Source organism: Oncorhynchus kisutch, linkage group LG14 (genome assembly GCF_002021735.2).
Source record: "Oncorhynchus kisutch isolate 150728-3 linkage group LG14, Okis_V2, whole genome shotgun sequence".
NCBI classification, from domain to species: Eukaryota; Metazoa; Chordata; class Actinopteri; order Salmoniformes; family Salmonidae; genus Oncorhynchus; species Oncorhynchus kisutch.
In genome coordinates this window covers 28,178,550-28,203,529 of record NC_034187.2, presented here as the reverse complement: position 1 = coordinate 28,203,529, position 24,980 = coordinate 28,178,550, and the positions used below count along the sequence as shown (strand labels likewise).

Below are 24,980 nucleotides of genomic sequence, written 5' to 3'. Positions count from 1 at the left end.
ATAAACGGCTCTCTATCCACTGGATGTGTACCAAACTCACTAAAAGTGGCAGTAATAAAGCCTCTCTTGAAAAAGCCAAACCTTGACCCAGAAAATATAAAAAACTATCGGCCTATATCGAATCTTCCATTCCTCTCAAAAATTTTAGAGAAGGCTGTTGCGCAGCAACTCACTGCCTTCCTGAAGACAAACAATGTATACGAAATGCTTCAGTCTGGTTTTAGACCCCATCATAGCACTGAGACGGCACTTGTGAAGGTGGTAAATGACATTTTAATGGCATCGGACCGAGGCTCTGCATCTGTCCTCGTGCTCCTAGACCTTAGTGCTGCTTTTGATACCATCGATCACCACATTCTTTTGGAGAGATTGGAAACCCAAATTGGTCTACACGGACATGTTCTGGCCTGGTTTAGATCTTATCTGTCGGAAAGATATCAGTTTGTCTCTGTGAATGGTTTGTCCTCTGACAAATCAACTGTAAATTTCGGTGTTCCTCAAGGTTCCGTTTTAGGACCACTATTGTTTTCACTATATATTTTACCTCTTGGGGATGTTATTCGAAAACATAATGTAAACTTTCACTGCTATGCGGATGACACACAGCTGTACATTTCAATGAAACATGGTGAAGCCCCAAAATTGCCCTCGCTAGAAGCATGTGTTTCAGACATAAGGAAGTGGATGGCTGCAAACTTTCTACTATTAAACTCGGACAAAACAGAGATGCTTGTTCTAGGTCCCAAGAAACAAAGAGATCTTCTGTTGAATCTGACAATTAATCTTAATGGTTGTACAGTCGTCTCAAATAAAACTGTGAAGGACCTCGGCGTTACTCTGGACCCTGATCTCTCTTTTGAAGAACATATCAAGACCATTTCAAGGACAGCTTTTTTCCATCTACGTAACATTGCAAAAATCAGAAACTTTCTGTCCAAAAATGATGCAGAAAAATTAATCCATGCTTTTGTCACTTCTAGGTTAGACTACTGCAATGCTCTATTTTCCGGCTACCCGGATAAAGCACTAAATAAACTTCAGTTAGTGGTAAATACGGCTGCTAGAATCCTGACTAGAACCCAAAAATTTGATCATATTACTCCAGTGCTAGCCTCTCTACACTGGCTTCCTGTCAAAGCAAGGGCTGATTTCAAGGTTTTACTGCTAACCTACAAAGCATTACATGGGCTTGCTCCTACCTATCTCTCTGATTTGGTCCTGCCGTACATACCTACACGTACGCTACGGTCACAAGATGCAGGCCTCCTAATTGTCCCTAGAATTTCTAAGCAAACAGCTGGAGGCAGGGCTTTCTCCTATAGAGCTCCATTTTTATGGAACGGTCTGCCTACCCATGTCAGAGACGCAAACTCGGTCTCAACCTTTAAGTCTTTACTGAAGACTCATCTCTTCATCTCTTCAATATGATTGAGTGTAGTCTGGCCCAGGAGTGGGAAGGTGAACGGAAAGGCTCTGGAGCAACGAACCGCCCTTGCTGTCTCTGCCTGGCCGGTTCCCCTCTTTCCACTGGGATTCTCTGCCTCTAACCCTATTACAGGGGCTGAGTCACTGGCTTGCTGGGGCTCTCTCATGCCGTCCCTGGAGGGGGTGCGTCACCTGAGTGGGTTGATTCACTGTTGTGGTCATCCTGTCTGGGTTGGCGCCCCCCCCTTGGGTTGTGCCGTGGCGGAGATCTTTGTGGGCTATACTCAGCCTTGTCTCAGGATGGTAAGTTGGTGGTTGAAGATATCCCTCTAGTGGTGTGGGGGCTGTGCTTTGGCAAAGTGGGTGGGGTTATATCCTTCCTGTTTGGCCCTGTCCGGGGGTGTCCTCGGATGGGGCCACAGTGTCTCCTGACCCCTCCTGTCTCAGCCTCCAGTATTTATGCTGCAGTAGTTTATGTGTCGGGGGGCTGGGGTCAGTTTGTTATATCTGGAGTACTTCTCCTGTCCTATTCGGTGTCCTGTGTGAATCTAAGTGTGCGTTCTCTAATTCTCTCCTTCTCTCTTTCTTTCTCTCTCTCGGAGGACCTGAGCCCTAGGACCATGCCCCAGGACTACCTGACATGATGACTCCTTGCTGTCCCCAGTCCACCTGGCCATGCTGCTGTTCCAGTTTCAACTGACCTGAGCCCTAGGACCATGCCCCAGGACTACCTGACATGATGACTCCTTGCTGTCCCCAGTCCACCTGGCCATGCTGCTGCTCCAGTTTCAACTTCCACCTGACTGTGCTGCTGCTCCAGTTTCAACTGTTCTACCTTATTATTATTCGACCATGCTGGTCATTTATGAACATTTGAACATCTTGGCCATGTTCTGTTATAATCTCCACTCGGCACAGCCAGAAGAGGACTGGCCACCCCACATAGCCTGGTTCCTCTCTATGTTTCTTCCTAGGTATTGGCCTTTCTAGGGAGTTTTTCCTAGCCACCGTGCTTCTACACCTGCATTGCTTGCTGTTTGGGGTTTTAGGCTGGGTTTCTGTACAGCACTTTGAGATATCAGCTGATGTACGAAGGGCTATATAAATAAATTTGATTTGATTTGATTTGATTGAATACGTCCGTGAACACACCGGCCAGCTGGTCTACGCATGCTCTGAGGGCGCGGCTGGGGATGCCGTCTGGGCCTGCAGCCTTGCGAGGGTTAACACGTTTAAATGTTTTACTCACCTCGGCTGCAGTGAAGGAGAGTCCGCATGTTTTCGTTGCAGGCCGTGTCAGTGGCACTGTATTGTCCTCAAAGCGGGCAAAAAAGTTATTTAGTCTGCCTGGGAGCAAGACATCCTGGTCCGTGACTGGGCTGGTTTTCTTCTTGTAGTCCGTGATTGACTGTAGACCCTGCCACATACCTCTTGTGTCTGAGCCGTTGAATTGAGATTCTACTTTGTCTCTATACTGACGCTTAGCTTGTTTGATAGCCTTGCGGAGGGAATAGCTGCACTGTTTGTATTCGGTCATGTTACCAGTCACCTTGCCCTGATTAAAAGCAGTGGTTCGCGCTTTCAGTTTCACGCGAATGCTGCCATCAATCCACGGTTTCTGGTTACGGAATGTTTTAATCGTTGCTATGGGAACGACATCTTCAACGCACGTTCTAATGAACTCGCACACCGAATCAGCGTATTCGTCAATGTTGTTATCTGACGCAATACGAAACATATCCCAGTCCACGTGATGGAAGCAGTCTTGGAGTGTGGAATCAGCTTGGTCGGACCAGCGTTGGACAGACCTCAGCGTGGGAGCTTCTTGTTTTAGTTTCTGTCTGTAGGCAGGGATCAGCAAAATGGAGTCGTGGTCAGCTTTTCCGAAAGGAGGGCGGGGCAGGGCCTTATATGCGTCGCGGAAGTTAGAGTAACAATGATCCAAGGTTTTTCCAGCCCTGGTTGCGCAATCGATATGCTGATAGAATTTAGGGAGTCTTGTTTTCAGATTAGCCTTGTTAAAATCCCCAGCTACAATGAATGCAGCCTCAGGATGTATGGATTCCAGTTTGCAAAGAGTCAAATAAAGTTAGTTCAGAGCCATCGATGTGTCTGCTTGGGGGGGAATATATACGGCTGTGATTATAATCGAAGAGAATTCTCTTGGTAGATAATGCGGTCGACATTTGATTGTGAGGAATTCTAAATCAGGTGAACAGAAGTATTTGATTTCCTGTATGTTTCTGTGATCACACCACGTCTCGTTAGCCATAAGGCATACGCCCCCGCCCCTCTTCTTACCAGAAAGATGTTTGTTTCTGTCGGCGCTGCGTGGAGAAACCCGCTGGCTGCACCGCTTCCGATAGGGGTGGTGCACGATGTGCCCGTCTCCGGAGTCTGACCAGAAGACCGCCTCGTTTCCCTCTTTTACGGAGTCGTTTTTTGGGTCGCCGGCTGGGATCCATTCCGTTGTCCTGGTTGAAAGGCAGAACACAGGATCCGCTTCGTGAAAATCATATTCTTGGTCGTACTGATGGTGAGTTGACGCTGATCTTATATTCAGTAGTTCTTCTCGACTGTATGTAATGAATGAAACCTAAGATGACCTGGGGTACTAATGTAAGAAATAACACATAAAACACACATCCTGGATGAGCTGCACTACCTGAGTCACTTGTGTGGGTTGTAGACTCCGTCTCATGCTACCACTAGAGTGAAAGCACCGCCAGCATTCAAAAGTGACCAAAACAGTCATCACCTGCAGAACCACTCTTTTATTGGGGGTGCCTTGCTAATTGCTTATAATTTCCACCTGTTGTATATTCCATTTGCACAACAGCATTTGAAATGTATTGTCAATCAGTGTTGCTTCCTAAGTGGACAGTTTGATTTCACAGAAGTGTGATTGACTTGGAGTTACATTGTGTTGTTTAAGTGTTCCCTTTATTTTTTTGAGCAGTGTATATGGTGATTGGCATCTAAACATTCATAGTATTACCACAACGACCAGCAAAACAGTTCGTCTTTCAATTACCCACGTGGGTATAACCAATGAGTAGATGCCACGTGGGTACCTGCTTCTATAAACCAATGAGGAGATGGGAGAGGCAGGACTTGCAGAGCAATAATTAAAAAACAAGCATTTCTAAATGTGTTTTGCAACACTCGCGCACGCGACGCGAGCGGTGTAGTTAGGCCTACTCTGTCTGGGGTGGAAAGGCAGGCCTAACTTTTGAAAGTACTATGCTCAGATTCCTAATGACGTCTCAGATTTAATTATTTGCAGGGACAGTTTCGTTGCAAACAAGACACTGATTTGACATTGGAGAAATATTATAAGATGAACACATAGGTCAATCCTCGTCCATTCTTAGCCTGTAATGTCGGTAACTTGTGTGGTATTAAAAAATATTCTGCTAATATGTAAAAGGACGTAGAATTGCATGAAATGTTTATTAAAAAGCATTTTTTTTCTCAGACCTGCAAATACGATGATAGATTAATGTAATGGTTAAACTATAAAGGAGATCTTTCCACCCCTACTCTTGTCCACGGTGGTCTGCGAACCCACAACCTTCTGGCCTGCAGCCCTGTGCGCTATCAAAATTCATGCTTAATGAGTAGAACAGAACAGTTACTAAAACTGCTTATCTAAGGTTCTAGTCTGTCCAAGAAGTGAGGGTATCCATGTTCTCTGCTATCCATTTTGATTTAATAATTATTTTGGCTATAGGGGAGGGTCACTTGTTTTTTTAAAAGTGTTTAGGGAGGGTTTAGGTCAAATATATTTGCTGAAGGGAGGGCCATCCACTTTCATTTCGGAGCGGTCCGATTTTCTCCATGTAACCCTTATTATAAATAACATTCACTCTCTTACTGGTAACCTGTGAAGTCTGCTGACTGGAGGGAGTGTTTCCATACTGTTGCTGCTTTGCTTTACATGTAGAAATACTGCCCACTTGTGTCTGAAAGAACATTACAGTCATCTGAAATCCTGAGAGTTGTAGCCTATCACAGCAGGGCAATGGTTCACTATTAAACAAAACATGCAAGTCCCACAAATGATAGACCATCCTAAAATCATAGTAGGACGGAAGTGAAAGGAGTCTGGTAGCCTACTGAAGGCTCCAGTCCAGGTGAAGAGCAGGCCTCCAGATATTCCCAGCATGTGCTAATCATGCACCATCTGGTTGCGCTCTACATGTAATCTCAATGAAATGCTAATGCAACATGAGGCCTTCCCATTTTAGCACCTGTAGACAAGACCTTTTCTGTCTATGGGAATCACCTTTAGTTTTGTGCTGTGGCAAGAAAGGCTGGTGCGTCTGTGTTGTAGTGAAAGGGTACATACAAAAGTCACTAGCCAGGCTGCTGCAATTATCACTGTCATGTACACAGAGTGTACAAAACGTAGTTCTTTCCATAACATAGACCAGGGATGGGCAACTTTGATGGGGGCCACAAAAAACTGAACTAAAAAGAGGGCCGCCGAGGCTCGTGGGTCTGCATAACCACATCCATAGCCCGGTCAGTAATTCAACCATACTTATTACAAGTTTAGATAGCTGGCCGCTAGACTAATTCATCAATCTAAAACAAAGGCCTGACATGGGCTAATTGAGTGACTGCTGATGCACAACCAAATTTCAAAATGGCACAATATGTATTCTATTATTCTGGCTCTCAACAGGAAGTTCCAACTGTGTTCCTAAAATAAATACAAATATATCTATATTTTTTGGGGGTGAAATTGGTCCGCAGGCCTACAAAAGGGGAGCCAGTTGGCCATTCCTGACATAGACTGACCAGGTAAATCCAGGTGAGACATGGACTGTGTGCCATTGAGGGTGAATGGGCAAGACAAAATATTTAAGTGTCTTTGAGCGGAGTATGGTAGTAGGTGTCAGGCGCACCGGTTTGAGTGTGTCAAGAACTGTAACGCTGCTTGCTGGGTTTTTCACACTCAACTGTTTACTATGTGTATCACGACTGGTCCACCACCCAAAGGACATCCATTCAACTTGACGCAGCTGTGGGAAGCATTGGAGTCAACATGGGCCAGCATCCCTGTGGAACACTCTCGACATCTTGTAGAGTCCATGCCCAGACCAATTGAGGCAGTTCTGAGGGCAAAAGGAACTCAATATTAGGAAAGTGTTCCTAATGTTTTGTCCACTTAGTGTAGTTCCCCCACACTCAGCAGTCAGAGACCTGGGGTCTGGACTTAGCCTGGTTCTACATGATCATTCTGACAGCATTGGTCACACTCCCCATCAGAGAGAGGGTCAGGCCCAGGGTTCTCCTATAAGTCTGGAGTCAGTAGTCGGGTGGCCATGTTGGACTGGTCAGACACATCCAGATCCCGGACTTCATTTGCAACGTTAACAATGTTTTGATCACTGAATTACACCGGAATATTGTTCAAGTCTGATTTTCCTGTTTCAGCATCATTTCCCCCCTCATTTTTTTATCTATGGTATTTGCAATGAAGGTGAATATTATTTGAATTGGAGCATACTTGATTGATATGTAGCTGTACAATAATGGAGTAAACGCTTGCTTACTTGCTTATGGCGGCACAATGTGCAGGATGATGTCATGCCATAGCTCGCCATTATTCACGACAGCTGGAAGGTCCCCTGTTCTGAGACCAGTGTCTCTGCATATGTTGTCCACGCAGGTTTAATGTGGTCTTCCAGGAGGCCTGCGCCCATGAGAGGACACCCACAGTATGAGACTGCTGGTGGCTAGCTCGAGATGCCTGGAACAGTGACCAGCAAATCTCAGCCTCCTTAAAACATTGACAAATTGACACACAATGTAATAATACTTTTTTAATCACATTAAACAAAAGGGACTGCAGAGCAGGAACTCTGACATTCATCAGTGATGACCAACAGTTTGGCCATTTTATTTTACACAAAACAATCTCCCCTCCAAGCCATAAGCAACTAATTAACAATATTTACATAGATAAAAATCCAATACCAAACCCCAATAACCACTGAGCTTCCCAAATCAATCGAACTGGAACCTTGAACACTGAAAGCTGGACCTGCTTATGAATGTGAAAGACTATATAAACTAACTTTCAATCACAACTTCTGTTTCTTTACACATCTTCATATCATGTCCTTATCTGAACTGTATTCAACTATTTACACTTTTGTAAATGCACATGGTTTGTATAAGAATAGTTCAGATCTTGATTCCTATAGTACAATGCATTTCTACTTCTGTCAACACAGTTTGACTTGTGCCTCCATAAGGATAGCACCAATAACACAAACAGCCCCCTAAAGAAGATCCCAATAATGTTGAATTATTCTGTTAGAAGTGTGTATCCTGTTCAACAAGAATGATGTGACGTTTAAGTGGTAAATCTCTTAGTGGTTGATTCACATTGATAAATGTGAGGAGGGTTGAACAACAACAACTTAACCTGCCGTGGGTTTGCATTTGTGGTGCGTTGTGAGGCTAATGATTCAAATGATCTTTTAACACTTCAAAGAATACAATAGTATTGCTTAAAATGTGTGTGTGTGTGTCTGTCTGCTTTAGGCTTTTGTGCTATATGTTGCATTCTACATTATGCTTTCCTAAATAGCCTGTACGTGTGGTTAGCTGCCCACTGTAATACACTGCATATTGTCAAATGTACAAATGTTCGCTGCAGAGATTAAATGACCATAGAAGAATACATGCAGTTCAGAACATAAACCAATATTTCACAACATCCCGTAGGCTCATGGTTTGACTTAACAGTATTATACGTACATGAGCATTGGAAAACTGTGTAAATATGTAGAAATAAGTCAATAATACAATGAATACACAGGCAAGAAATATTCACCTTGTGTATCCTGTCTCAGTATCCTTGCTCAGGTCAAATACAGCAGCCTATGGGTAGTACAGTCAGAAGGGAGGCAGCTAAAATCACACAAGCACTCGGATGGACACAGACACACATACAGCGAGTGGATGCATAGATGGAATTGGAGATCCAGAGGTAAACCCAGTCAAGAGCACAAGACATGACCGATATCAAGATAACAGTTGAAGAGGCTGGAACTCGAGGTTAATATCCAATTGATATTCACATCTCAAATCTCCCCGGCAGTCAACAGAAAGTCATGTTATAGTAATATCTCTGTTGTTATACTTTTACAGGTCTAGGCTTCGTTTAACTATACACTTCTCCAGATAAAGTCAGAGGCAAAGGGTTTGAATAAGGCAGGTTTAAAAAAACTAAAAAACAGTTACGGATCAAGACGAATAACATCGTCAACAAAAAGCCATCAACAGTATGGGTGAAAACAACACAAATCCCTAAGTCAGTCCATAAAACAGACAGTGACATGGGCAAGTACTTTGTTTGTTCCTTTGAAACCCCATGTCTTTGTACAGTGAAGTCAATTGGTGATGTGAAATGTTAAAGTGATACTTTGGGATTTTGGCAATGAGGCCCTAACCCTTTATTTACTTGAAGGAAGTTAGAGGTAGTTTCACGAGCCACACCTATAGACTTCCAGTCATTGCGCTAACGCTAGTTGGCAATAGATCGTGAAACTACCTCTAACTTCCTTCACACTGGACACAGAGACATAAAAATGTTATCCACAAGTTCATCTGACTCTAGGGATGCCACAACCCATTGCCACAACCCTGAAGTATCACTTTAATAACAAAACATAAATGAATCAGCTGGGCTTCAACTGTAACATATGAAACTCCCACCAACAAAAAAGTGTGACCTCAAATATATAAATATCAAGTACCACTTGTCCCTTCTCTTTGAAAATGAAACAAAAAGATCTGAACTGTTGCCATAACATGAAAACCTATTTACATGTATGTACACATATTGAAGTAAAAGAGTCATATATATATATATATATATATATATATACACACTGTATATCCTTCCCTGATCAGTTAAGGCCAAAGTGCTATGGGTGCGCAGCTACTCCAAACTTTGTATAGGCTGCATTTGCATTTAAATGTTCCTCATTTTTTTTCTCCAAAACAAAATTACAAAAAGCAAAATGACATCAAGCTAACGAGGCTCTTAAACTAGTGCTACGTTCTGTCTCAAACATGTAAAACTAAGTAACTCTTGCATCTAGAAGAAAACTATCAAGCATTTTTTACACCAGTTCATCTTTCTTCATTAGAAAAGCAAGTGTTGTACAGCATATACATAGTGCCAGCAGACATATGAGGACTTCCCAGAGCTTTCTGGGGCATCCTGTGGGTTTCCTGTAATGCCCTCTACCACTGAAAGAGGATCATGGGTAGTCTGTGTGAGTCGAGGAGAGTTGTCATTGTCCAAAGCTGATGGAGAGGATAACAGGGGTATACAAGAGTCTGGGGGTGAGCTCCAGGGATAAGGCCAATCAGAGCATGCCGAAGCCCTCACTGCCCTCACTGATGGCGAGCTTCAGCATCTTGTGCAGCTCCTCATAGGAGTCATAGGTAGGGAGGCACAGCTGGTTAAAACTAGAGAGAAAAGAATCCACAGAGTGAATTGACAGTTGTGTATGTGTTTATTCTACAAGATGTATAGTGTGTCTGTGCATTATTCAAGTAAAGAACTGAAACCAACTACATAGTACATACATGTATATGAGCCAAGTACGAATGTGAGTGTGAATGTGCATATACTGTATGTATATACTGTATGTCCGTCTGTGTGTGTGTGTGTCTGCCCGTACACTCACCAGGTGTGTGCGGTGGGCAGGGTGCTGTGTGTGGGCGCAGCAATGATCTGGAAGGAGGGGCAGAGGGTGCTGAAGCCCCCGGGGGGCAGCTGGGAGGAGCCGGTGGTGAACTGCAGCAGGCGAGCCAACTCCTCCTGGGTGAAGCTGGACACCACGGCCCAGAACCACTTCATCACCTAGGACAACACCAGAACACAGTCAGCATGGTGCTCAACACGAGCACATTTAACACATCTCCATCAATGCAGTAGCAAAGCAGTATCTTTCACTGTGTACTATGGGTCAGACCTGGTGATGTCACCCACCTTCTCTCTGAAGTGCCAAGACCCTCCTACGACCACAGCATGGGCCTTGAAGTCCTGGACATCGATATCCCCCGTACCACACAACAACAGCTAGGGACAAACAGACATTTACACATCACAGGGCCATAAGAGTGACATTTAGAATGTATGACAAGGGATGTACGCTTGGAATGTATGACAGTGAAAGTGATTTTATGCAGCATACCTCCAGCTCATTCTCATCAAATATGGCCAACAGGTTCTCTGGAACAAGTTCATTCAAACCTGCAATTCACAAAACAGTTTGTTGCCTATCCCCTTACAGAGATTCCAGATTAGACACACAGGTGAATGTGAAGAGGCCATACAATATCTACGTTTGTATCCTTACCTTTGAGAAAGTGCTCCACCTCGTCTCGCACCTGACTGGCGAGCCTGTACTGGGCCAGCAGGTTCAGATAATGCATCTTGTTCTCATTGTTCACAGCAATCTGAGCTCCTCCAGATATCAACTCCACCACCTGCAGTGACAGAGTAACAGAGCTCAGGATATGACTGACAACACATACCGAACCTGACACACTACCTCTACTTTTACACACTCCATTTCTATTTAGGACTCCTAAGCAGTCTACCAAGGAAATCATATGGGTTTCTTCTGTTTAGTTATTGCTTTCTTTTTTTCCTGTGAGATGACTTGGTGGATAAGGGAAGTCATGTCAAATAGAATGATTGCCTCATCACCTTCTCCAGCTGTCCCGACTTGCTGTACTTCTCCTCGGCAAACACCAGGTCCATTTCACTGACATCATTGTTTAGGATGACACAGACTTTCATTTTGTAGAACTCCTGATCATCCGTCTCAAAGTACTGCCGTGGAAAATGAAATAAAAACACAGGAAAATGGAACTGAAATAGAATGACGTGTTTACCTCGGCGAAACAATAAGGATGACTTATCCACTTAGAGCGGCAGGTTCAGATCTTGATATGTTCTAGAAACACCACAACATACAACTGGTACGCTATGAAATAAACAGATCTCCTTTCATGGCCTTGTGAACAATGCAACACTTACAATTTGATAACAATTAGGGCTGGGAGATATGGCCAAAATCTCATATCCCGATATAGATCATTTTCTGTAAATTCAATTTATAAATAGTTTATATAAAATGACCACATGTAAAACCCTATTTCTTATTAAATTTTGAATTACACTCAACAAATAAAAAGGTACTTACTCATATTTGATGATTTATTTTATTTAGAACCTGTGCAAATTTTCAATTAAGCATGAAACAAAATATAAAATATGAATGTATTAAATCTAAAAAGGTCAATAGAAAACACTTCAACTATAGTTGCAAACAAAATAAATATAGGCCTAAAATATATATATTTTGGGGCTTGCCTGTTTTGCATGTTATTTTGTCATTAATACGTGTCACATACCAATTTGGTACCTTGGGTCAAGTGTTAGCACCAACACACGAAACCCCCATTTCTCGACCATGTAAATTGGGGCCATGTCTTTGCAGATGTAAGTTGTAATGGCAGCTGTTACCTCCTTCCATCTTCGTGATTCATTGCCATATAGTGTGCCGTGGGCAAAAGCCTCTTGCAACGAGTCGGGGTTTTGTTTGGAGCACTCAACTGTACATTTTTGGGTCTCATTCATAGACTCTCTTCGTACTGTTTCACATGATTCTTGCGTAGTAGGTGGTAAAAGAGGTTAGTGGTGTTTGAGCCTGTTGTCGGGAACGGCCTGCGGCATATTTTGCAGTGGAGGGTTTTCTGGTCCATGTCAGACTTTTCATACCCAAACCACGTCCATGTGACCGAAGTAGCCCCTTTTTTAGGTCCGAGCTCCGTGTCACCATGCTCTGTGTCACGTTCACTCTCCTCCATGTTTGTTTGTGTTGCAAACTTCCTTCCACACGGCACATGTGGAAGAACACAAAGCTTCGTCCAATTGGCGAAAAATATTGCCGTAGAGAATGTGATTTGCGACAACGAAATAAACAATAGAGCACAATATGAAACGATAGACGCTTTTCTATCATCACACGATATATATAGTCATATCGCCCAGCCCTAATACTAGCCGAAGCATAGAGGTAAACATTGGGAGTGAGGTCTACCTCCAGTTCCTCTGAGGGGCTGTGGGACTGGGGTGGAGGGCGTACCTTGTAGTTCATCCTGAGTCCGATGATCTGGGCTAGGAAGGAGCGGGTGAAGCGAGCACGGACCATCTGCTTGTAGGCCCCGCCCAGGGCTGACTCGTACAGGCACTTCCCCACCACGCGGCCGGCAAACTCATACAACTTCAGACGCAGGTGGACCGGCCGCTCTGCGTTGGGGTGGACCTGGGAAGACAGGCAGACACATTACCTCACTATCATATTGGCAAAGTCAGTGAATATTGACCCTAGCCGTATAGTGTTAGTTGTGCTGGTGAGGTCTTACCAGTCCCTGGTTGTCGTCACTGAAGCGAGTGAACAGCTGATTGGTGGTGTCAAACAGGGTCTTACAGACGAGCTCAAACCACTCCCTTCGAGGCCCTCCCCAGTCCAGAGCTAGGGGCCAACACAACACACATACTTAGTCATTCAACAGCCCTTACCACAAACAACACAAGCTGACTGGCCTGTCATCTGCTGATCTTACCTTCCTCATCCTGGAACACCACCTCAAAGTTCTTACTCCAGTCCGACACGGAGAAGTTCCGGGTGGATTTCAGAGACTGGGGAGAGAGAGAGAGATTTTAAAACATTGTAATTTTCAATTTCCAATCATTGTCATCATACGAGTCTGCTGTAGCAGTTCTTAATCTCACTGCAGCTCGGAGAGTAGTTGCGCGGTGGATTCACTCACCGAGTCCAGGATGCAGTGGCGTGTGATCTTCAGGCAGGTCTTGGTGCGAGGTCTCTTGGAGTGGATGTGTCTGAGCTCCCTCTGGAAGAAGCTCACCTTGTCCTGGAACGTCTCCGAGCCTCCTGACAACGGCATAAAAAACATACAGATCTTGTACTCCCCATGGACACTGAATTGGAAGAGGAAGGAAACTAGGGCTGACCCCATTTAGTCGAATGGTCGATTGTTTGGTTGATAGGCTGTTGGTTGACCGAGATTTATTTAGTTGAGCAGTAGCAAAAAATAAATACAAACGTTAATGGTGTAGAGACCTGTCTGAACTCTGGACTGGGGAGGGCCTCGAAGGGAGTGGTTTGAGCTCGTCTGTAAGACCCTGTTTGACATCCATTACCTGTCTGAGCGGACTAATCCATTATGGAGGCTGTAGGGATGGCATAGTCCATCACTATAAAACATGTGCTTTTGAAATTGTATATAGTTATATTATGTAAGAACAATGGTGCAACACTAATAACAATTATATTATTTACAACAAATGCACTTTCTGCCATGTTGGATAGCGGTCGCAGTTCTGAAACATCAGTGCGCTCTTGAATTGGCACCTTTTCCTAGACCAGCAAAGATAACCAGCATATTGGTGTTGAGAACAATGCGGTTGAGACAGCAGCGGATTTACGAGATGAGAAAACAGCCCTTTCCTTAATTGCCTAAGAAAAGTGAGGAGAGGGGAAACCAACTTAATTAGGTCTATAATCAATAGCCTAACTGTTAAATGTGCCTGGCTATATAAATCATCCATATGTATGTAGAGAAATAAGACAGATCCTGCTTCTGTTGCCAGTTTGAGTGTTTGTTTAATAGCCTGCTGATTCTGTGAGCACCAAGCCTCATGCAACCACAACATGTTGGATAAACAATTTCACAAATTCATCTGTTTTTAATCTTTGCTATGCTGTAATAAAGGCAATGGACTTTTTTCCCCATTAGAACTGCCTCTCTGGTAGTATTTATAATTTATTTAGTGTTGTTAACACTGTTCCAACTTGTCAGAAAAATAATATTTATAATTACTATTATTAATTTTATTGATTGTCAAGATAATAATAAGTAATGCCATTATAATTAGTAGGCTTAGTATAGCAGCCTTGTATAACCACCAAATTTATTCCACATATCTGACTTCCTCTTCACCTCCTGAGCAACCAGAAAACATTCCCCCGTTTTGAGTTTATTTGTCACGTCCTCTGCATCCCTTTTTCTGTCACGTGTTACGATGTTCAGAGTTCATCACGAATTTATTGCTGTGATTATGATACGGTGCGTTTGAAAGTATTCAGAACCCCCGAATTTTTCCGCATTGTGTTACGTTACAGCTTTATTCTACAATGGATAAAAATACATAAAATCATCGATCTACACACAATAACAAAGCAAAAACAGGCTTTTAGACAGTTTTGCAAATGTATAAAAAAATTAAAACAGAAATACCTTATTTACATAAGAATTCAGACCCTTTGCTATGAGACTCGAAATTGAGTTCAGGTGCATCCTGTTTCCATTGATCATCCTTGAGATGTTTCTACAACTTGATTGTAGTCCACCTGTGGTAAATTCAATTGATTGGACATGATTTGGAAAGAGCCCCGAAACAGGATTGTGTTGAGGCACAGATCTGGGGAAGGGTACCAAAAAAATGACTGGAGCATTGAAGGTCCCCAAGAACACAGTGGCCTCCATCATTCTTAAATGATGGTAAATGATGGTGAAGTTTGGAACCACCAAGACAATTCCTAGAGCTGGCCACCAGGCCAAAATGAGCAATCGGGGGAGAAGGGCGTTGGTCAGAGAGGTGACCAAGGACCTGATGGTCAGTCTGACAGAGCTCCAGAATTTTTCTGTGGCGATGGGATAACTTTCCAGAAGGACAACCATCTCTGCAGCACTCCACCAATCAGGCCTTTATGGTAGAGTGGCCAGACGGAAGCCACTCCTCCATAAAAAGGCACATGACATTCCGCTTAGTTTGCCAAAAGGCACTTAAAGGACTCTCAGACCATGACAAACAAGATTCAACTCCTTGGCCTAAATGCCAAGCGTCACGTCTGGAGGAAACCTGGCACCATCCCTGCGGTGAAGCATGGTGGTGGCAGCATCATGCTGTGGAGATGTTTGTCAGTGGCAAGGACTGGGAGACTAGTCAGGATCGAGGGAAAGATGAACAGAGCAAAGTACAGAGAGATCTTTGATGAAAACCTGCTCCAGAGAGCTCAGGACCTCAGACTGGGGTGAAGGTTCACCTTCCAACAGGACAACGATCCTAAGCACACAGCCAAGACAATGCAGAAGTGGTTTCGGGACACTTTGAGTAACTCAGCCAAAGCTCGGATTTGAATCCGATCAAACATCTCTGGAGACCTGAAAATAGCTGTGTAGCAACGCTCCCCATCCAACCTGACAGAGCTTGAGAGGATCTGCAGAGAAGAATGGGAGAAACTCCCCAAATACAGGTGTACCAAGCTTGTAGCGTCATAACCAAGAAGACACGAGGCTGTAATCGCTGCCGAAAGTGCTTCAACAAAGGGTCTGAATACTTATGTAAATGTAATATTTCAGTCTTTTTTATTTCTGAAAACCTGTTTTTGATTTGTCATTATGGGGTATTGTGTGTAGATTGATTTAATACATTTTAGAATAAGGCTGTAATGTAACAAAATGTGGAAAAAGTCAAGGGGTCTGAATACTTTCCGAATGTACTGTACTATAAGTCAGGCCCTATTGGTCACGTTCATGCGATGCATACATGTGTCATGTAAAGAGAGCAAGGGGGAATAGAGAACGTAAATGGCTCTAATTATGTTGCAGCTTTAACAACGTGGGCAGCGGCATTAACACTGTTGATATTCTGTGGTGGGGAGGAGAGAGAGAACGGGTGCTAGTCACACAGTGTTATTTTCTTAAACACAATCAAATCAAGTGCGGTACTCCCTCTAGTCATTAGGGTGTCTTAATAATTGAATCAAACAGTGAGCTTAAAGCATCGGACAAGCTCATTGAATATAGTTGATTTGATTAAAATACATAGCATGTGTCTATATTTGGAAAATGCAAGTTTTAAAATGTTGACCAATCAATTGGTCGAAAGAACAGACGACTCTCGGTCGATCAAGATTTTTGGGGGGTCGGGGATAGTCCTAAAGGAAACCAACCGATATTCTTGTGCAGGAAACGGATGAAGGTGGCAGCCATGATGTTTCTGTCTTTACAGCTCAGCTCCACTGGCGGCTGGATCCCATCATCCACCACTAGAGTCAGGTACTTGTGAACGGGGTCAGGGCCGTAGTATGTGAACTGGGAGGGACAGAAGAGGAGGGAGAACACACCAGCTCATTAAATCTACTGATAAAAGGTCAGAAAGCATTATGTGGACATCGTACAGTGTTTCAGAGCAGTTCTGCTTGTCCTACCTTTGTCCCTGGACACACTCGAAAGGTAAAAAGGCGCCATGGAATAATTTTCAGGTAAAACTCCTTCACGGACAGTTGCTGTGTAGCAGAAAAGCAAATTTTCCAGTCAATGACAAGTCTGCAACACACCCAACTGAAGAGCATGTACTATTTCTATAAAAATTGCTTTCCCTTTCTATCCCCTCTTCACCCACCTTTGGGGATATGTAGCAGTAGACCTTTTTAGGTTTCTTGACCTTCTCTGGCTGGTCTTCTACAGGGGAGTCATGCTCGTCCTCCTCGTCCCCCATGGAGGGTCGACTCTGAGGGGCCATCAGAGCTGAGGCTGGGAGCTGCCACGAGGAGTTACTGTAGTTACTGTAGTTCCCTGTGCCGTAGAGGTACGCCTCAAAGTAGATGCTGATCCCTGGAGTTGACACGTTCTTCTCCACACAATTCTTCTCATTCTCTGTGGGGGAGGTGGAAGAGTAGCAGTTGAAACACAGGAGCGATGTAAGAGATTTTACTACACAAAGAACAAAAGTCTTCATATACACTGTACATGATCTAATTTTGAGTATGATAGGCTGACTTTCTGAAATACTTCCTTCACCTCGGGCTGTGTAATCGTACCCTAAAATAGGACCCTTACTCACCACTGAGAACGATGATGTCAAACTCCCCGTTGCTGATGGGCAGGTCGTTATAGGAGATGCGTGCCCGGAAACAGCCCTTCTTCCTAAGGGTGATCTTCAGCAGTACCTGGCACAGGTGCTTGTTGGACGTCACTGACTTACTGTAGTACTCCTCCAGGCTGTCGTCATCCACTGTGCCCAACTGATAGGAGGCAAATACAAAATTCCATTTTCCACTTTCAGTCTAAATTCCATTTTCCACTTTCAGTCTAAATTCCATTTTCCACTTTCAGTCTAAAGTCCGGAAACAATTGACTTCAGGCTGTTATATGAGGATTGTTATATTGGGTCTCAAGTGTCTTACCGAGTAGACGTGGACACTGTAGTTGACCTCATCTATGAGTGAGGTGGAGTTACTGGTGGGGTTGCCATACTCGTCCCGGGGCTCAATCTGCAGGGTATGCTGCTGGCCATATACTAAGACCAGTGTGGAGAAGTGGTAGGCTATCTTAGTTTTAGATGGGACCACTGTCCCTGAAATTAACACAGAAAATAAGGGAAACAGATGAGCATTGAAGGAACGTTTCAAATGAAAGTATGTAGTGTTTACCAGTACAATACATGCAATGGCCCTGAGACAACAGAGAAAAACAACTCTTTTTCATTTACACAAAGGTTCAAGTTGCTTCCATGTTAAGGGAGCATTTCAACACGTATCAAGCCTGAATGATCAAAGCTGTAGAGCATGATGACAAATGAAATCATTCCAAACATTGTAATAAACAACCAGATGAAAATACAATGTTCCGAAAAATATTGATTTTGTCTTAAATAAACTTGATGTCATGATCAGCATCACATCATGCTATATTTAGTAAACAAAGCCAAACTATAAAACAGATTGTGATGAAGAATACTATTAACAGCCTTATTATCGTGCTATGAGGACAAGCAATGGAAAGAACATTGGAAGTAACATTGGCATTATAATAAGGGGTATCAACATTTCTGGTCTGGGTGGCCATTCATTCATTCCTACTAGGCAACTTCAAAGTTAATGTTCTTTATGAGCAAAAGCACATGATTATCAATATCAATTACTTAAACATCATCATGTCATCCATGCTTTGTATTAAATCTTACAAATATAGCACAGCCCTGTCCTGAAATGGGTTACTTACACAGCCCAACCTTACCTGGTTGGAATATCTTGTAGTAGGGGCTGTAGGCCACGTTGAGTCCTCCCAGTTTGACGGCCACCTCATAGCGCCCGGCCTTTCGGACAGTGAAGGTCACTTTGACCACGTTGGACTCTGGCTCCTGCAGAACCTCCTGGGTGACAGGGATGTCTAGGGCCAGCTCTATGTGGGTGATGTTGACCCTTAACCCCACGGGCCGGTGGGCAGGGAAGGGCTGGCCGTTCTTATAGAAGAGCTGGGGTAGAGAGTCAGAGAAAACCATGAGAAACCATGGCAGGAAGTCTTGCACTACAACTTGTGCCAGAACACCATCCTGCCAACAGTCTATTCATTGTGTGCTTTATGATTCCAATAGAAAGCCAACAAACAAGCCAAATAACAGAATCACTGATTTCAATCTGCAGAAACAAAAAAATCCTTCCTCCACAATCTTTAATACTTGATGTAGGTTGTTGTCCTTTAATCATACAGTTTCAAACATAAACTAAACTCTAAAAATACCAGAAATTACTGAAGCAGACTTCAGATTTCAAGCCATTAGGTAGGTAAGGATCTTACCTGAACACGGAAGCTCATAGTTTGGCCCACTTCCTGTGGGTCCTTCCAATCCCATGACACATTGCAGGAGCGCGGGTCCAGGTAGTTCCCCCGTACATAGTCGTAAATGCTGCGGTCGCCCCTCCTCCCAGGGTCATCATTCTGCAGGAAGCTAACCACCCGCGCAGCGAGCTCACATAGGAACTTGATGGTAAAGACAAACGCTATGATGGAAACAGTAATTCCACCTGACAGGGGGAGACATTGTCACAGAGAGCTAAATGTGATTAAATGCACAGCACACATTAGTAGAGAGACCATTTGCAATGCAATATTACTTCAAAGAATGCCCTCCAGGTCTATTTGATTTAATGAGCTGCAGATAAGCAGTAATTGTATGGGTAAAGCCTGAAAGTCTTGGGACACAAACAGTAACACAAGTTCAAATATGTACTAGAATTTCAACAAGTTCAAAGTTCTTCCTGATCATTCTAAACTACGTCTAAACTAAGTTAGTTTAGACTCACTCACCAATCACGTAAAACATGAGGTCCCTTATCAGAAAGCACAGTGCCACAGTACAGCCAAATATAAGAGCTCCCGCTGAAAGAGAAACAAAGAGGCGGCATACTTCACTCGACTTTCACAGCACAGAAGGAGCTTTTAACAGACATTTCATATAAATCTGGCGTGCTCTAGTGTACACCATTCATTCTGAGAGGGCATACTTACAGATCAACTTGGAGGATTGACATGTATTTCACTTTTGTTTGCTGATTCATCTGTAGACAATAAACCTTTAAATGTAGCACACGCCCAGGTTGGACTCTGCATCCAGGACATTCATCAGGAAACCTATTAGGTCTATGTTGTCCTGCACTACCCAAGTACTGCAGTATATGGACTAGGGCTGACCCCATTTAGTCCACTGGATTATTGTTTGGCCGATAGGCTGTTGGTCGACAGAGATTTTTTTAGTCGAGCAGTGGCTTAAGAATGTATGACACGAGACACCTGTCTGATACACGCCTGTCTGATACACGCCTGTCTGATACACGCCTGTCTGATACACGCCTGTCTGATACACGCCTGTCTGATACACGCCTGTCTGATACACGCTTGTCTGATACACGCCTGCCTGATACACGCCTGTCTGAGTGGACTAATCCATTGCGGAGGCTGCGTGGGTGGTACACCAATATCACCAGTACTACTAATTACAATGTTGGTTTGGTTATGGTCATTTCTGTTAATGGTTTCAATATAGTACTATTACAGTCTAACCATCATTGTAGGAGTGGACACGTTGTTTGCAGAGCGCACAACCTATGCTACACTTGTGAGAGAGAAAAAAAGTTGTGGTTTATTTAATTATATTTACGAGTTGTCCTGTCAATCTTGAGTATGCACCTTATTTCGCATAGAAGTAGGCCTAGGCTACCTGGCCTGGGCGCAAATGTAGGCCTACAAATATTCCCGTTTGGGCATTTGATACCATTTTGAATTGTCTTAACTCACTACCACTGTGGAGCTTCTCAAAGTAGTTTTGTCTTCGCCTTAAACTGCAAGTAAATTAAGTCTGTTTTTACATCCACTGAGAATGACAAAGTTGTGTGTCTGTCTAAGCTCACCAGCGTGGGGAACTCGAGAGCCCAGAAAATGGTATACAGTGTTGCAAGTTTGCTGGCATGAGCTTCAGGCCAGACCAAGTTAATGGTTGATACAATGTTTCAAGTTCATTACAGAAAGGCCATGCATAGCAAATATGATTAATAGGATATTTATTTTTTAAATCAGGATATTTTCTACCTGCAGTCTGCAATGTTTTTAATTTGTTGGCTTTATTTAGGCTATTTTTAAATATTGTCAATGGCAATAGAAGTTACTTTTAGATTTGTATCAGGAACAGGTTTTCTTCTGGTTAGGCTATATTGATCTCTGGCTCCCTCTTTAATAATTTGTGCATCTTCATTTTTCATCGCAGTGCTTAAAGCATCAGACAAGCTCAGTAGCTTACATATAGTTGATTTTATTCAAGGGTGTGTCATATATATATATATATATATATATATATATTGTACTTTTTATCTCCTCAATTTCGTGTGGGGCGGCAGGTAGCCTAGTGGTTAGAGCGTTGGACTAGTAACCGAAAGTTTGCAAGATTGAATCCCCGAGCTGACAAGGTAAAAATCTGTCGTTCTGCCCCTGAACAAGGCAGTTAACCCACTGGCCTAGGCCGTCATTGAAAATAAGAATTTGTTCTTTTAACTGACTCGCCTAGTTGAATAAAGGTAAAAAATAAAATATCCAATTGGTAGTTACAATCTTGTCCCATCGCTGCAACTCCCGTACAGACTCAGACCGTACAGCTGCACTGCATCTTGACACACTGCTCGCTTAACCCGGAAGCCAGCTGCACCAATGTGTCGTAGGAAACACCGTCCAACAGGTGACCGAATTCAGCATGCATGTGCCTGGCCCGCCACAAGGAGTCACTAGAATGCAATAAGACGAAGACATCCCGACCGGCTAAACACTCCCCTAACCCAGACGACGCTGGACTAATTGTGTGTCTCCCGGTCAACTGTGCCACAGCCTGGGCTAGTGACCCGGGTCTGTTAGAGCGCTGCGCTACTCGGGAGGCCCACATTTAAACATTTCAATCGATTGGTCAAAAGCACAGACGATTCTCGGTTGACCAAGTTCTTTAAAAGTTGGGAACAGCCCTAATGTGGACACGTTATTCACTGATGCACCACATAACAAAGGCAAATCAAGATTTTCCAGGAATAGGAGTTAGGTATCTTCTCTGACACCAAGAATAGCCTATCACAGAAGCATAGCTATTTGCTAATTGAGAGTGTATAGGCCAATGAGAATCGGTGTGTGGACTACAGTACGTAAATTAGGATAGGAAATGGTACATTGGAGAATTGTAATGTAACAACATAGGCCTAGGCCTTAACATTATGTGGTTGCACTTTTTTTTTGGGGGGTGAAAGATTTTATTTATGATTACGATTTTTAAAATCCAAAACATCCATGTACAAACAACAACAAGCAGATGCACACAAACATCCACAACATCATCCCCGCCCAGACCCACCTGCTCACACCCCCCATCTTCAGCACTCGTATTACTCTCCGCCACGACTTCAAACCGTACCATTTTTTTATCTCTCCGTCGCCAACGCACATTTAGATAAAGCATTTGACCTTTTGTTATTTTATTTTTTTTATTTTTTATTTTTTTAACCTTTATTTTACTAGGCAAGTCAGTTAAGAACAAATTCTTATTTTCAATGACGGCCTAGGAACAGTGGGTTAACTGCCTGTTCAAGGGCAGAACGACAGATTTTGTACCTTGTCAGCTCGGGGATTTGAACTTGCAACCTTTCGGTTACTAGTCCAATGCTCTAACCACTAGGCTACACTGCCGCCCCAGTGTGTTTCCATTGTGTTAACGATTTATTTCCAGTCAAGTATACGTTTTCTCAAGATGATTGATGAGAAAAGTATCGTCCAACACATCGGGTATCACACTGCACCCTCAAGCTTGATGCCCTCAATCTCACACAACTTATCAATGAACCTACCAGATATTACCCCAAATCCGTAAACACGGGCACCCTCATAGATATCATCCTAACTAACTCACCCTCCAAAAACACCTCTGCTGTTTTCAACCAAGATCTCAGTGATCACTGCCTCATTGCCTGCATCCGTAATGGGTCTGTGAGCAAACGACCACCCCTCATCACTGTCAAATGCTCCCTAAAACACTTCTGCGAGCAGGCCTTTGGCCATGCTGCTGTTCCAGTTTCAACTGACCTGAGCCCTAGGACCATGCCCCAGGACTACCTGACATGATGACTCCTTGCTGTCCCCAGTCCACCTGGCCATGCTGCTGCTCCAGTTTCAACTTCCACCTGACTGTGCTGCTGCTCCAGTTTCAACTGTTCTGCCTTATTATTATTCGACCATGCTGGTCATTTATGAACATTTGAACATCTTGGCCATGTTCTGTTATAATCTCCACCCGGCACAGCCAGAAGAGGACTGGCCACCCCACATAGCCTGGTTCCTCTCTAGGTTTCTTCCTAGGTATTGGCCTTTCTAGGGAGTTTTTCCTAGCCACCGTGCTTCTACACCTGCATTGCTTGCTGTTTGGGGTTTTAGGCTGGGTTTCTGTACAGCACTTTGAGATATCAGCTGATGTACGAAGGGCTTTATAAATAAATTTGATTTGATTTGATTTGTAATCAACCTGGCCGGGGTATCCTGGAATGACATTGACCTCATCCCGACAGTAGAGGATGCCTGGTTATTCTTTAAAAGTACCTTCCTCGTCATCTTAAATAGGTATGCCCCATTCAAAAAATTTAGAACCAGGAATAGATATAGCCCTTGGTTCACTCCAGACCTGTCTGCCCTTGACCAGCACAAAAACATCCTGTGGAGTTCTGCATTAGCATCGACTACCCCCCATGATATGCAACTTTTCAGGGAAGTTAGGAACCAACATACACAGGCATTTAGGCAAGCTAAGGCTAGCTTTTTTAAACAGAAATTTGCATCCTGCAGTACAAACTCAAAAAAATTCTGTGACACTGTAAAGTCCATGGAGAATAAGAGCACCTCCTCCCAGCTATCCACTGCTCTGAGGCTAGGAAACACTGTTACAACCAACAAATCCACTATAATTGATAATTTCAATAAGCATTCCTCTACAGCTGGCCATGCTTTCCACCTGGCTACCCCTACCCCGGTCAACTGCCCGGCACCCTCCACAGCAACCCGCCCAAGCCCCCACCATTTCTCCTTCACCCATATCCAGATAGCTGATGTTCTGAAAGAGCTGCGAAATCTAGACCCCTACAAATCTATCTACCTCATCCCCAAACTGCCATGTCTTGACATATGCAGACAGACGGATTAAAAGTACATTTACATTGTAATATTCTGACCAAAAAAAGCTGATACCGATTAAATCGGCTGATTTAATTTTTATTTTATTTATAATAATGACAACTACAACAATACTGAATGAACACTTATAATACATCAATAAAAATTCATTTAGCCTCAAATAAATAATGAAACATGTTCAATTTGGTTTAAATAATGCAAAAAAAAGTGTTGGAGAAGAAAGTAAAAGTGCAATATGTGCCATGTAAAAAAGCTAACGTTTAAGTTCCTTGCTCAGAACATGAGAACATATGAAAGCTGGTGGTTCCTTTTAACATGAGACTTAAATATTCCAAGGTAAGAGGCTTTAGGTTGTAGTTAATATAGTATTTAAAGGACTATTTATCTCTATACTATTTGTATTTCATATACCTTTGACTATTGGATGTTCTTATAGGCACTTTAGTATTGCCAGTGTAACAGTATAGCTTCCGTCCCTCTCCTCGCCCCTACCTGGGCTCAAACCAGGAACACATTGACAACAGCCACCCTCGAAGCATCGTTACTCATCGCTCCACAAAATCCGCGGCCCTTGCAGAGCAAGGGGAACAACTACGCCAAGTCTCAGAGCGTAGTGACGTTTGAAACGCTATTAGCGCGCACCCCGCTAACTAGCTAGCCATTTCACATCAGTTACACCAGCCTAATCTCAGGAGTTGATAGGCTTGAAGTCATAAACAGCTCAATGCTTGAAGCACAGTGAAGAGCTGCTGGCAAAACGCAAGAAAGTACTGTTTGAATGAATGCTTACGAGCCTGCTGCTGCCTACCATCGCTCAGTCAGACTGCTCTATCAAATCATAGACTTAATTATAACATAATAACACACAGAAATACGAGCCTTTGGTCATTAATATGGTAGAATCCGGAAACTATCATTTTGAAAACAAAACG

General features: G+C 43.4%; 1 protein-coding gene across 2 annotated transcripts in view; it reads right to left on the bottom strand.

Annotated features, from left to right (window-relative positions):
• Positions 1 to 7,244: 7,244 nt before the first annotated feature.
• LOC109904044 (apoptosis-resistant E3 ubiquitin protein ligase 1) overlaps positions 7,245 to 24,980 on the bottom strand; it is a 48,539-nt gene continuing 30,803 nt past the window's right edge. The window contains exons 5-22 of one of the 2 annotated variants that reach the window (XM_020501117.2): positions 19,651 to 19,722; positions 19,141 to 19,367; positions 18,580 to 18,817; positions 17,748 to 17,917; positions 17,405 to 17,585; positions 16,964 to 17,217; positions 16,770 to 16,847; positions 16,512 to 16,653; positions 13,306 to 13,427; positions 13,099 to 13,174; positions 12,898 to 13,007; positions 12,618 to 12,797; positions 11,174 to 11,299; positions 10,821 to 10,950; positions 10,656 to 10,714; positions 10,451 to 10,540; positions 10,146 to 10,321; positions 7,245 to 9,924 (exon numbers count right to left, since the gene is read on the bottom strand). In XM_020501117.2, the coding sequence (XP_020356706.1) occupies positions 9,822 to 9,924; positions 10,146 to 10,321; positions 10,451 to 10,540; positions 10,656 to 10,714; positions 10,821 to 10,950; positions 11,174 to 11,299; positions 12,618 to 12,797; positions 12,898 to 13,007; positions 13,099 to 13,174; positions 13,306 to 13,427; positions 16,512 to 16,653; positions 16,770 to 16,847; positions 16,964 to 17,217; positions 17,405 to 17,585; positions 17,748 to 17,917; positions 18,580 to 18,817; positions 19,141 to 19,367; positions 19,651 to 19,722 (2,534 nt within the window). In that variant the 3' untranslated portion in view covers positions 7,245 to 9,821. The remainder of the gene's footprint in view (positions 9,925 to 10,145; positions 10,322 to 10,450; positions 10,541 to 10,655; positions 10,715 to 10,820; positions 10,951 to 11,173; positions 11,300 to 12,617; positions 12,798 to 12,897; positions 13,008 to 13,098; positions 13,175 to 13,305; positions 13,428 to 16,511; positions 16,654 to 16,769; positions 16,848 to 16,963; positions 17,218 to 17,404; positions 17,586 to 17,747; positions 17,918 to 18,579; positions 18,818 to 19,140; positions 19,368 to 19,650; positions 19,723 to 24,980) is intronic. The other variant, XM_031788190.1, reaches the window with a different exon arrangement.